This window comes from Schistocerca piceifrons, chromosome 2, assembly GCF_021461385.2.
Source record: "Schistocerca piceifrons isolate TAMUIC-IGC-003096 chromosome 2, iqSchPice1.1, whole genome shotgun sequence".
In the NCBI taxonomy this organism is placed as follows: Eukaryota; Metazoa; Arthropoda; class Insecta; order Orthoptera; family Acrididae; genus Schistocerca; species Schistocerca piceifrons.
Window position 1 is genome coordinate 263,441,759 of NC_060139.1, and position 12,488 is coordinate 263,454,246.

The window sequence follows — 12,488 nt, forward strand, 5'->3', positions numbered from 1 at the left end:
TGTGTTTGTGCACTTCTTTGTGTGAATGTTCCAAAGGTAGCATCTTTCAAATGGCTATACATTATGTTATTCTGCATTTCATACTCGGGTACTTCTTTTGCTTTAATTTTGTTGTGCCCTTACTTTTACCCAAGAACACTTCTGTGAATATTTTTCTCCCGAGATGAAAAAAAGTAGCACTAACACATTAGCACAAAGACAGCTGCAACAAATTTTGTGGGGTATTTAGAAACATAAGATAAAAAATAATAATCAAAATATATTGAAACATTTTAGAGTGTTTATTGCACACTATACAGTCAAAAGATAAAAGAAAATACACATATAAACAAATGCAAGTTTAAAATAGTCGGTGAAAACAGAAAAAATATCTGTCAGTGAACATAATTTATAATAATACTACTACTGAAATAGTAGGAAAGGAACCATCTAAATCAAGTTCACAGCCAAAATTACTATCAATTCTTCTGCTGCATGAATTCTTTTGTATGTGTGTTGGTGGAGGGGGGGGGGGGGGGGGGGGGGGGGTGAGAATCAAGAACCAATCTCCAAAGCACAGCATGCAGTCAAGTTTCATTTGGCAGAATACTGCTCTGTGCGCTAATTGAATGTTACGTTTAAGAAATGCTTACTTTGTGTACATCAATAAAAATATCACAGATATTTCTTATTTTCTTTATCACTGATTGCTCATACTGCTCAACTATCAAAATTTTCATAATACAAACACACACAGAGAAACTCCTTACATTTAATCAACTGTAACAATCTGTAGTATAAACAAAAAATTGTTTTCCTTCAAGGAATCGTGAATTTTTAGTGGCAGCAAGTATGTCAATTTGGGCTACTTAGCTCTGCATTAATTCTTTCATGCGTACATTAAACCTAGAATTCTGCATACAAAGTTACAAGGGGTGGCAAGCTGTTTCTTGAATGCCTCTTCTCTTTAGCCACAGTAACCAGTCATACAACAGAGTCCAGCCCATAAGAACGTAAAACCTGGAGTCAGTACCCTGTCCAGCCAATGTGCAAATTAACAGTGTTATTAAATTTTACCATTTGGGAGCAAAAATTAAGATAGCCAAATATATGTGGCTATCAGCAACCTATCCAATATGCTACAGGCAAGAACTTGTAAGTCTGAATGAAGTACTTGGAACAAATTATGTTAAAGGCAGACTGCACCTGATCTGTAACCATATCCAGTTGCACCACATCATGTGAAACAACTGCACACTTAACTCATAAGGCACCATCCATAAAGCCTTGACATCTGCATTATACACACAATGCCTGCACGACAAGTAGCCACTGACAAACACTTAACACAGCCCATGAGGAATGATTTAATTAACTTTTTAGCTTATGTGATCATAATTTTTAGATATATTTTCAAATCTGTGTTTTTTGCACAAAAAATGTGTGATGTCCTGTGAGAGGACAGCAGGTCTGATTAAGTTCCAGGCTTCACAGACTTGTAACAAAGACACTTAAAATGTTGAAGCAAACAGTTGGTAATTACACTTGAGATCATACACAGACTTACAACTGGTTTATATACAGTCAAATATTGACTCATTAGATGAAGATACAGAATGACCACCAACACCAGCAGAAACTTTTGTTGCTACAAAATAATTTTAAGGGGACCATGAATGTAAGTGACATTCTGGAGCTATTTTGAAGCAATGCCATATTTTCTGCTTGACACATTTGTGCAGGACAACTCAGAATGGTACACAGAGACTATACACAGAAGAACGCAGTGATTTTCAGAAATGATTTGATAATAAAACAGACTTTACTTGGAAAAATCACAGGTGCTGCAAGAAAGGTTTAGGAGTATGGCCTCTAAAAAGCAGCAATTTACTCTCTGTGGAAGAATTCATATTCATTCCACATAAAGAGTGCCTAAGTAGTGAAAAGAGCTACCTCAAACCCTATAGGGATTTACGTACTTCCTTGTAAGATCAAGACTACAATGAAACTGAGATACACTAATGCCAAAGAGAAGACAAGGCAATCTCCAATGAAATGGTGTATGAGCTACTGGTTGTTGGGATGACAACAGAGAGCAGCACTTAATTCTGAGCATTGTCTCAAGCACAGTGGAATTTTCATACAATCCACCACACTGCAGAACTGAACTTTGTAGTCAGCCCAAAATCTCCCATCTCCCATTACTAACTCAACAGATGTTGTTGTTCTATCAGTTTAGAACTAGCAGTCTCTAGGAAAATAATGTGACAGAACAGATTACTCACAATAGCAGAGAGATAGTTGGACTCTACAGCTCCAAGTAAAACCCTGTGAATTCAAGAAGCAGCAAATTGCAGTGAAAGTAAGAGACTAATATTTAATATTCACTTCAAAATACAATCCAAGTCTGCTTCTCTCTACTACCCTTGGACAATCCAACAACACATTTCATTGTCAACTGTAAAATTTCATTCAGAATGACTATTTCATTGGAATAAATTCTGTAAATAATTCTTCACAAACAAAATATCATGGCTACATATTACTACAGAGAAGTCTTTTTTGAAATTTAAAACCTTGCATGCTGTTCATAAACTGGTGATATTACCACATTTTGAGCTTTTATGTGCACTCAGTATTCTATTGGTAGTAGCCACTGAGCTTATGAGGAAATAGCTCAGTAAACATTTTGTTTTTAGTTGAACTTTCCGTAACAGCATCCAACCGTAGGTAATAAACTGAAACTTCAACTTACTTGTTTGAAGGGTAATATCAAATACTGAAAGTTGAGAAAATTTCAAGTTTTTAGAACCAAGTATTCTTTTGGCCCGAGAGCAAGAGGAAGATACTAAAAAAAAAAAACTTAAAATTAGAGAGAATGTTACCTACAACACTGGGTCATGGAGTCACATTATTGGTGTTCATCTATTCAGTGTTTCAAGCAGGCACAATTTTTTTCCCTCGCTTATAAGCTTGATATTCATGGGGGCAAAGCACTAAAATGGGGGACTGGTTACTATTCTAAAAAAGAATTCACGCAGCACAACAGGCAGTTAACATAGTTTTTGATGAAACAAGAAATAAACTTGACACCTGTGTACTTAGTTCAACAGGCAAAATTAATCTGGTAAGAACATATTTCAATACTTTTAAAGTTTAAGTATGTACAAATTAGCTTTAAGTAGGAACCAGAATTTCTCCTGTCATTTTTAGAAGATAGAAGTTCAGTCAGAAACTCAAAGAAAAGCAACACCACATGAGAGCAATAACCATCATCCACACACTAGCTTGTTACTACCACAAATTGCTTATTACATACATTCCATTTGAAGTTGAGATTAAGGCACACAGTACAACGGAATATTTAGGTTTTAACAGTACAAACTGCAGTACATATGAGCGCTGACTCTCCTTACGAGAAACGCTGTGATGGGGACTCAAGTGACTAATAAAAAAATAAAAAAGCTAACATTTTGGAACATGATCTTTAGATGATTACAGCAGTTTGTAGAGTTCATTTCTGCTCCTCATGGTAGCACATTAAACAGTAAATTTCAATAGACAGGATACTTTGAATGACTGTCATTCTACCCAGCATCATTATCAACTTAAATTACATAATGATTATTCAACATGTATAATTTTTATAACTTTCACTTTAATACTGCACAAAAATATACATTTATTGAATGTAAAATTTGTATCTCACATTATTTCTCACTTGTAATACACTTGTGTAATGTTTTTGATCATTTATATATGGACTGCAAATATTTAGAACTAAAGGTGTTCTATACCGCTGTATCAAACTTCAGTTACACAAACAAAGAAATTATAAAACTGACTGTATGTGGTGTTCAAAATAACATCCATATTTTTAATTAAAAATAAATAAATAAAGGAAGTATCCATATTAATTTCACATACATGAAATTCAGATGCATACAAGGAATTAATGCCACAAATTTTTAATAAAAATAATGTTACATACAACTGTTTTCAGTTTCAGACCTATACTAATATGGAACAACTCTGTGATAATTAATATTTTAAGGTATTAATTTTGTTCAAGGCAAAACTAATGGTATAAAAAGTGGAGTGAAGAATAGAGGTAAGTATAAACTGATACCTATACCAAGCAAGCTTGACCCCCAATTTTTCTTCTTAAATAATTATATAATTTGAGCATCATCTCGAAATGTATCTGTGAAATATTTACATGGGAAATAAATAAAAAGAAAGGACAACACATCATAAAAGAAATCTTGCATAATGACGGCAGCATAAACAGTCGACTTCTGTATTAATACTTAAAAACTCTGCTATTCAAAGGCAACGATTGCTGAGGGGTAAAACATACCTCCGGGAGGCTAAATACAAGGATCTTGTCTTTTGAGAGTAGATAATACCTGCCAGCTGGCAATAAAATAAATAAAACTGTAGACAGTCAGAACATAAGGGTACATTTCTCATGTCAGGGCAACAGTACATAAACAATCCTTAACACAAAAATATCTATTGAAATACTGGCAAGTAATTATTATTTCACTTCGTCAGGAGAGGATGGAAAAAAAAACTGTTTCTTTACAAAGCACACGCTACAGTACTAACCAATGAATCTAAAGCAAGTGACATTATGCTGGTGCTATTAATAACCTTGCCTCCCCTCCCACTATTACTCCCACATGCAGCAAGCATCCCATAATCTGAGAACACTGCAGCCGCAAGTATTACTCTGTCAACTTCTAACTCTGCGAGGCTGTCTTTATCATTTATCTTCACAGATGGCCTTGTCTAGCTTCACTTCATGTGGGTTGCATGGAAAAAGGATGCCGTTATTTGGGTTGATACAGAAGCTTTTAGATTGCGATTTTGTGCCTTTTCACTTGAATAACCAAGTTTGGTATGGGAAAAACTATTTACCAGAAGTCTGGGGCAAAATTGGGCATCTTATGACTGGGATATAATACTGATCACAATTTGCCACCTCCTCATTTCCTCCAAAATGAACATAACTTAGATATTTATCAGAATGCATTAAACCAATAGGCATCGCAATAAATACACTAACTTAGTCCACAAATGCTGTTCAGATTTATTATTAGCATCAATTTTTCAGCAAAAATTTAACTTCCCTGAATTTGTATGTAGGCCACATTAGACCCGCAGTTTTCAAGATACATTAAAATTATGACTACATCACAGTATTAACAGCAGAGGTGACAAATTTTGAGCCAGTTAAACAATGGCATAAATAACATGGTTTGACATAGGACATAAGAGGAATTAAACTCATATCACCTATGATTTATCGAATCAACAAATAGCAATTGTGAACATCACCTTTGACATGTAACAAATACTTTGTTGAAGGGCAAAATAGCTCATTTCTTAGCTGCTGACAACAGACGAACGAAAACATAAACCAACAATATTAACATGTCTCCACATAATTTAAGACAGATGAACACACGATCTTCAGAAATAATAAATTAACACTTATACGCAAGTGACACATAAACATTCTCATTTGAGGGGAAGAGTAGCAACATTTTTAAAACCTACAAGGCTTTTTATGGATGCTTCTAACATTCCTTTGTACAGAATTTGGAGAAAAAATTCATTACTGTCACATTTGGCCATAATAATTTCAATAATCTAAAAGAACAATCATATACTTAACAGAAATGCCACTGAAAGACAGACTAAAATAAGATTTGTTGCTGCTGACATGATGCCTACACCCGCCAGTCTAGCAGCCTGTATGTTGAACTGGTCTTCGGGCTGCAGTATGTCACCATATTTATCAAGAAATTCCAGTATAATGCCATTTGTCCAACCAAACCCAAGCTGTACCTCATACTCTCCACCACCTCCATAACCTCCAGGGACAGTTGCATCATACTTTTCGAACATTGCTTCTGATGAATTAAAAGCTTTGTAGTTGGAATGTACCCACCTCTCTGTCAACTCTAGTGCCAGTGCTTTCGCCCAGTCATCCCCAGTAGCGTTCAGGCCCATGATCATTATATACTGAAGAGGGGGCCAAGCATTTGGATAGTCCCACTGTTCACCACTGTGCTCCATTGTCGTAGGTATACCACCTTGATTTGTCATAATTTGCGATTTCTCCAAGTATTTCATAATTTTTGCCACACGATCACTAGTCATATCACTTTGATAGTAGCAGCCTGTCCACAATGGTGCCAGATTTGAAGGGTAGAAATAATCTCTCTTGATCTCATTGATTGTGTCGTAATCCAACCAAGCACCAACTTCCTCATGCCATAAAACTTTGGTCACTGCTTCCTTCCACTGTTCAGCAATTTCTTCATACATACTAGACTTTTCTGCGTCATTAACAACATTCATAAAAAAATCAGAAAGTATCTTTGCATTCCAAAATATTATTGAATTTAAGTCTACAGGAATAATGTACCTCACTTTAAGATTTGTAAGATTTCCCTTATTTGTTGCATTCAAAATAAACCATCTAGTTGAAAAATCCCAACCTGATTCAGCAGCAGTTTTTAGCTCTGAATAGAATGCTTCCTTTTCTTCTGCTGTTCTGAATATTTGGGCACTTGTGTAATCCTCTCTGTATGACTCAGGTCGAGGTCCTGAGGACAGATCAAAGTATCTCGCCAATTTATACTGAACACCATCTCTTTCTATTTTGATGGTGTGATTGACCATCCAATGTTGAAACTCTTTCTCCATGGTGACAATATGTTCCTTGACAAAGTCAATATCCTTTGTCTCATCAACATAACTTTTTATCATAGGAATAAGTAGTGGAGGCTGTGAGCGCATAGCATAATATTTTCTGCCACCATTTGGAATAAATCCATAAAGGTCAACAATTGATAATAAATTATGTAACATGCCCTTAACAGTATTATACATCTGTGACACCAAAAGGCCCCTTACAATCCAGTAAGAATCCCAATAGTAGAACTCTCTGAATCGCCCTCCAGGGACAATTACAGGATTTGGCACATATATAATTGAATAATGATCAGGATTATTTTTCACATCAGTTCTTATCTTTCTGCCCAAGAACTTCCACAACAAATTCAATTTTCTAGCCCAGTCACGCAAATCTGGATCATGGATTCTGTCAAGAAATGCAGGATGCTCAACCCAATCTTCTGGATCCCACTCCTCAAATTCAGAGCCAGCTGGTTCAAATGTATCATTTAGAAAAACTTCAATATCAAAACGTGTAGGATTTTTCTTTGTTCGATTCATCATTTCATCAAAACGTTGGAGCGTCTCATTTGGAGGATATTTCAATTTCATATCCACGAATGTTTTTGAATCGGAGAAAATTGAGGCCATCTGCACTGTGTGGAGCAATTCTCCATAGCAGTATATGTTGCTATCGCATGTCGGAGGCAGAGTGTCGCTTCCAGAGACGAGTGACATCAAAGCAAGGCATAGAATGACTTCGCTTTCGAGGAACATCTCCGAAACAAACTGAAAAGGAAATAAATAACATCAGTTACAAATGAAGGGACATTCAAAATTGATATAAGTTAACTAATTTACTTTACATAACTAGACTTAACTAGTACTCCACTCTAAATACTTCACAATATGCTAGTGAAATTAATACATATACCAAGACTGCTAGTATTAACTGTGAAACATTTACTTGGCAATCACAGGATATTTTGTTGATCACTGTAATGGATCTGTGCTATTATATTACAGGTAATGTTTCACATTAGAGACTAACTTTCTTTTTCCTTTTGTTGTAACATTAAGTCTCTTCAAACTTCTCCAAGATGGGATAATGTACAATATACCTCTCAAGATGTTTTAATCAGTTAACAAGCAAGACAATTTCTTTCCCTCCTCCTCCAATTCTTTCAGACAATGCAATTGACTATGTCTTATTTCAAAGGCAGAACTATATTTTTCAAAACTGTTGTTACACTTCCTGTAAAATGTTTGGGAGCAGTTCCTGCAGCCACATCAGCACTGCAATCAGTTAATTTAAATTAACCATCTAAAGAATTTTTTTAGCAACCATCCAAAGAATTTTTTAATCCTTTCTTCTCGGACTGAACTAGTACTCACCTTCCAGATGGCTGTGCTATCATAGTGCACAACACCAATCTTATGGAAGTGTACGAGCCAATTACAGATAGAAGTCTCTATTCTCAGAACCTGTAATTTAACAAAACTTTTTGACACCTCACCTACAGTTTTAATCTTCTGCCTGGCAGCAACATTTATAGTCTTAGAATCAGAGCCCACTATTAGCTCCTGCTGCTGTTTTTTGCATGGTTTGGTTATGACTTTCCACAGTGCTACTGAGCCACTATTCTGCCTCAAATTACTATGTAGTCAACATACAATTATATACAAATTCATTCTCATTTAATATTTTTGTGTGGTAAAAGCACTCAATTGGTTGAACAATCCTCTATTTCATGAAATACATCTTCCCAATGATTAGAACCGACAGGTATTGTTGGGAGAAGAGTATGGGGTGTGGTTGGGAGCACGGACTAAGATCTAGTCCTAGTTTATGCTAACTGCTCTTCTATACTTTCCTGAAAGCTTACCACACTGGTTTCCACTTCTGCTTATTTGTCAGTTTCTCTTTTCCTCAATCATTAATATCTATTGAAAACTAACAAGAAGAGGTTCCTGGTGGTGGAGAAAACATCTATATGGTGATGTAGGTTAAGGTCAGTGGTCTCTCACCCTGCAGCCATTCATCCTGGTGGCCTTCATGTGCAAGTAATTGGAGGGGGGGGGGGGGGGGGGGCAATTCGGAATTTCACGTGGTCCTACATACCTTTAAAAACAGAAACTGGTTGTGTAGCATAACCCTACACCAACAGTTGTGGGTTTAAATCTTGTCTGGTGCTTTGAAATTTTTTAATTTTAAATCTTTATCAAAATGACTTTGATCATCATTTTTATTTGGTTGCTCTTGTTTTCCTTGAGGTGGGTGTTAATGCTTCTTTTTGCAGTTACTATGCACACTTGGCTACATATGCAAGGGATTTTACATACTCCTGCTGTGGCAAGCAGTTGGCGCAGGTCCTTTGCAATGTTCCAATATATGTGCACCTTACTTGTTGGTTTACTCACTTCTCTTCTCAGTACTCTGCTCAGGTGACGTATGACTGTTTTGCGTAAATGAGAGGGGAAAGTCTCTTTAGTTGGTTCTTTCTAACTAGAAGTGCCAGGTATTTTAGGGTGGCATGCCCTATGTATCTTTTCATCAGAGTCACCATTTCTTTTCAAGGCAGGTTTGAAATGATCGAGTTTCTGCTTCAAATATTCTTTTTGCCTGGTGCACCAATGTTTCGATCACTCTTTCCTGTTTGGGATGGTGACTAATTTCTGAGAAGGTACTTACATGTATGACTGGACTTTCTCTAGACTTTGTTCCCTAAAGTTCCAATGTTTTTTTTCTTCCTTTTTCTCCAAGAGGTCATAATGAAAGTGTCAACAACATGCTGAAACCAATGTGGGGATTTCTTCTCTATCATTTGAAGGGCTGCTTCTCTTAATTTTTCCATATAAAAAATCTCTAAACTGTACTGATGGGTTCCCCATAACCGCACTATGAGTTTGCTCATAGAATCTGTAGTCCCACTGAAAGTGTGATAATATCTAAAGAGATTTGCAATATTGTTTGTGAAAATACTTTCCAACTGTGACATTACCTCATTAAGAGGAATCATAGTAAATAGTGGTACAGAATCAAAACTGACCTCACCATTGGATTCACCCTGAGAGCTTCTAATTGTTTGAGAAAATAACCAGAAGCTTTAATACCAATGTCAGCTTTTCCTATAAATGCCTGTAGGAGAGTGGCCAATTGTTTGTTTACCCTACAGGTCGGATAATCAATAGTGCTAACAATAGATCATAATGGAATACCACGTTTGTCTACATTTAAAGATTTAAAGGTTGTTGTTTCAACTAACTACCTAGGGATTACAGTTATGAACAATTTAAATTGGAACCATCACATAGAAAATATTTTGGGAAGGTGAACCAAGGACTGTTTTGTTGGCAGGGTATCTGGAAGGTGCAACAAATCTACTAAAGAGACCACTTAGACCACAACTGTCCATCCTCTTCTGCTGCACTGCTTCCCAATATTAGATCCTTACCCGATAAGATTGACAGAAAGTACTGAAGAAGTTCAAATATGGGCAGTTTATTTTGTCATGTCACAAAATTGGGGGGGGGGGGGGGGGGGGGGGGGGAGGGGAGAGGGAGTCATGGAGAGTGAAGTAATCATTAAAATAAAGGCATTTACTGTTGTGGTCTAATGTCAAAATATTTTGTTAACACATACCAACAAACAGAAATCAGAGTTGCACAGACAGATTTAGGTGTCCATGCTATTTGCAATCAGAATAAACACTTGAGTGTTAATTTCAGTACAATGATGTAGACACAATATTCTCCTTTCATATAACCTCTCACTTTTCATTTCTTTTGCTTTTCTTATCTGCATCCTGGAGTAGACAACATTCCATTAGAACTACAGACAGCCTTGGGAGAGCCAGTCCTGACAAAACTCTACCATCTGGTGAGCAAGATATATGAGACAGGTGAAATGCCCTCAGAATTCAAGAAGAATAGAATAATTCCAATCCCAAAGAAAGCAGGTGTTGACAGATGTGAAAATTACCGAACTATCAGTTTAATAAGTCACAGCCGCAAAATACTAACACAAATTCTTTACAGACGAATGGAAAAACTGATAGAAGCCGACCTCAAGGAAGATCAGTTTGGATTCCGCAGAAATGTTGGAACACGTGAGGCAATACTGACCCTATGACTTATCTTAGAAGAAAGATTAAGGAAAGGCAAACCTACGTTTCTAGCATTTGTAGACTTGGAGAAAGCTTTTGACAATGTTGACTGGAACACACACTTTCAAATTCTGAAGGTGGCAGGGGTAAAATACAGGGAGCAAAAGGCTATTTACAATTTTTATAGAAAGCAGATGGCAGTTATAAGAGTCGAGGGACATGAAAGGGAAGCAGTGGTTGGGAAGGGAGTGAGACAGGGTTGTAGCCTCTCCCCGATGTTATTCAATCTGTATATTGAGCAAGCAATAAAGGAAACAAAAGTTTGGAGTAGGTATTAAAATCCATGGAGAAGAAATAAAAACTTTGAGGTTCACCGATGACATTGTAATTCTGTCAGACAGCAAAGGACTTGGAAGAGCAGTTGAACGGAATGGACAGTGTCTTGAAAGGAGGGTATAAGATGAACATCAACAAAAGCAAAACGAAGATAATGGAATGTAGTCAAATCAGGTGATGCTGAGGGTATTAGATTAGGAAATGAGACATTTAAAGTAGTAAAGGAGTTCTGCTACTTGGGGAGCAAAATAACTGATGATGGTCGAAGTAGAGAGGATATAAAATGTAGACTGGCAATGGCAAGGAAAGCGTTTCTGAAGAAGAAAAATTTGTTAACATCGAGTATAGATTTAAATGTCAGGAAGTCGTTTCTGAAAGTACTTGTATTGAGTGTAACCATGTATGGAAGTGAAACGTGGGCGATAAATAGTTTAGACAGAAAGTGAATAGAAGCTTTCGAAATGTGGTGCTACAGAAGAATGTTGAAGATTCGATGGGTAAATCACGTAACTAATGAGGAGGTACTGTATACAACTGGAAAGAAGAGGAATTTGTGGCACAACCTGACTAGAAGAAAAGATCGGACGGTAGCACACATTCTGAGACAGCAATGGTTCACCCATTTAGTACTGGAGGGTAGCATGGAGGGTAAAAATCGTAGAGGCAGACCAAAAGATGAATACACTAAGCAGATTCAGAAGGATGTAGGCTGCAGTAGGTACTGGGAGATGAAGCTTGCACAGGATAGAGTAGCATGGAGAGCTGCATCACACCACTCTCAGGACTGAAGACCACAATAACAACAACATCTTAAATATCTAAATGCTTACTTACTAGTTTCTACATAACAATACTTTTTTCTGGCACGACAGATCTGGCCTCAAGATGACTGCATCCTCCGCACTTGTGCCTTACTAACTCTCATAAATTTCATATGACATTTGCATGTAATCAATTCCTCATTTCACTGCCTGAATATTTTCTTTTATACCGTCCAAAATAATCATTTGTGTTATCTTCAAAGGCTCCATTTCTACTTTTCGCCCAGAAGGAAAAAACAGTTACAAGCTTTTGAGTTGTTACAATCCTGCTCATTTTTCGCAATATTGGTAGCCCTACTAAAAATGGCCTTTTAAATACAGTGTACACATTAGCATACTTCTTAACTAATTTCAAATTTTTATTATTGCTGTCATTTGCAGACAATACACTTCAAATAGAGTCATGAGTTTTACCATCATAATTAGTCCTATCTAATTTTCTTTTACTATATTGGTACAGTTTTTAGTATTCATTACTAACAATATTTGTTTCTTTGTGTCTTTCGCATGCTGCCTGTTGCAAGCTTTACTGTACGGTCAACAGAGTCATATTTAC

General features: G+C 36.5%; 1 protein-coding gene across 2 annotated transcripts in view; it reads right to left on the bottom strand.

Annotated features, from left to right (window-relative positions):
• Positions 1-260: 260 nt before the first annotated feature.
• LOC124778020 (trehalase-like) overlaps positions 261-12,488 on the bottom strand; it is a 26,946-nt gene continuing 14,718 nt past the window's right edge. For both annotated transcript variants that reach the window (XM_047253599.1, XM_047253598.1), the window contains one exon: positions 261-7,458. In XM_047253599.1, the coding sequence (XP_047109555.1) occupies positions 5,650-7,446 (1,797 nt within the window). In that variant the 5' untranslated portion in view covers positions 7,447-7,458 and the 3' untranslated portion in view covers positions 261-5,649. The remainder of the gene's footprint in view (positions 7,459-12,488) is intronic.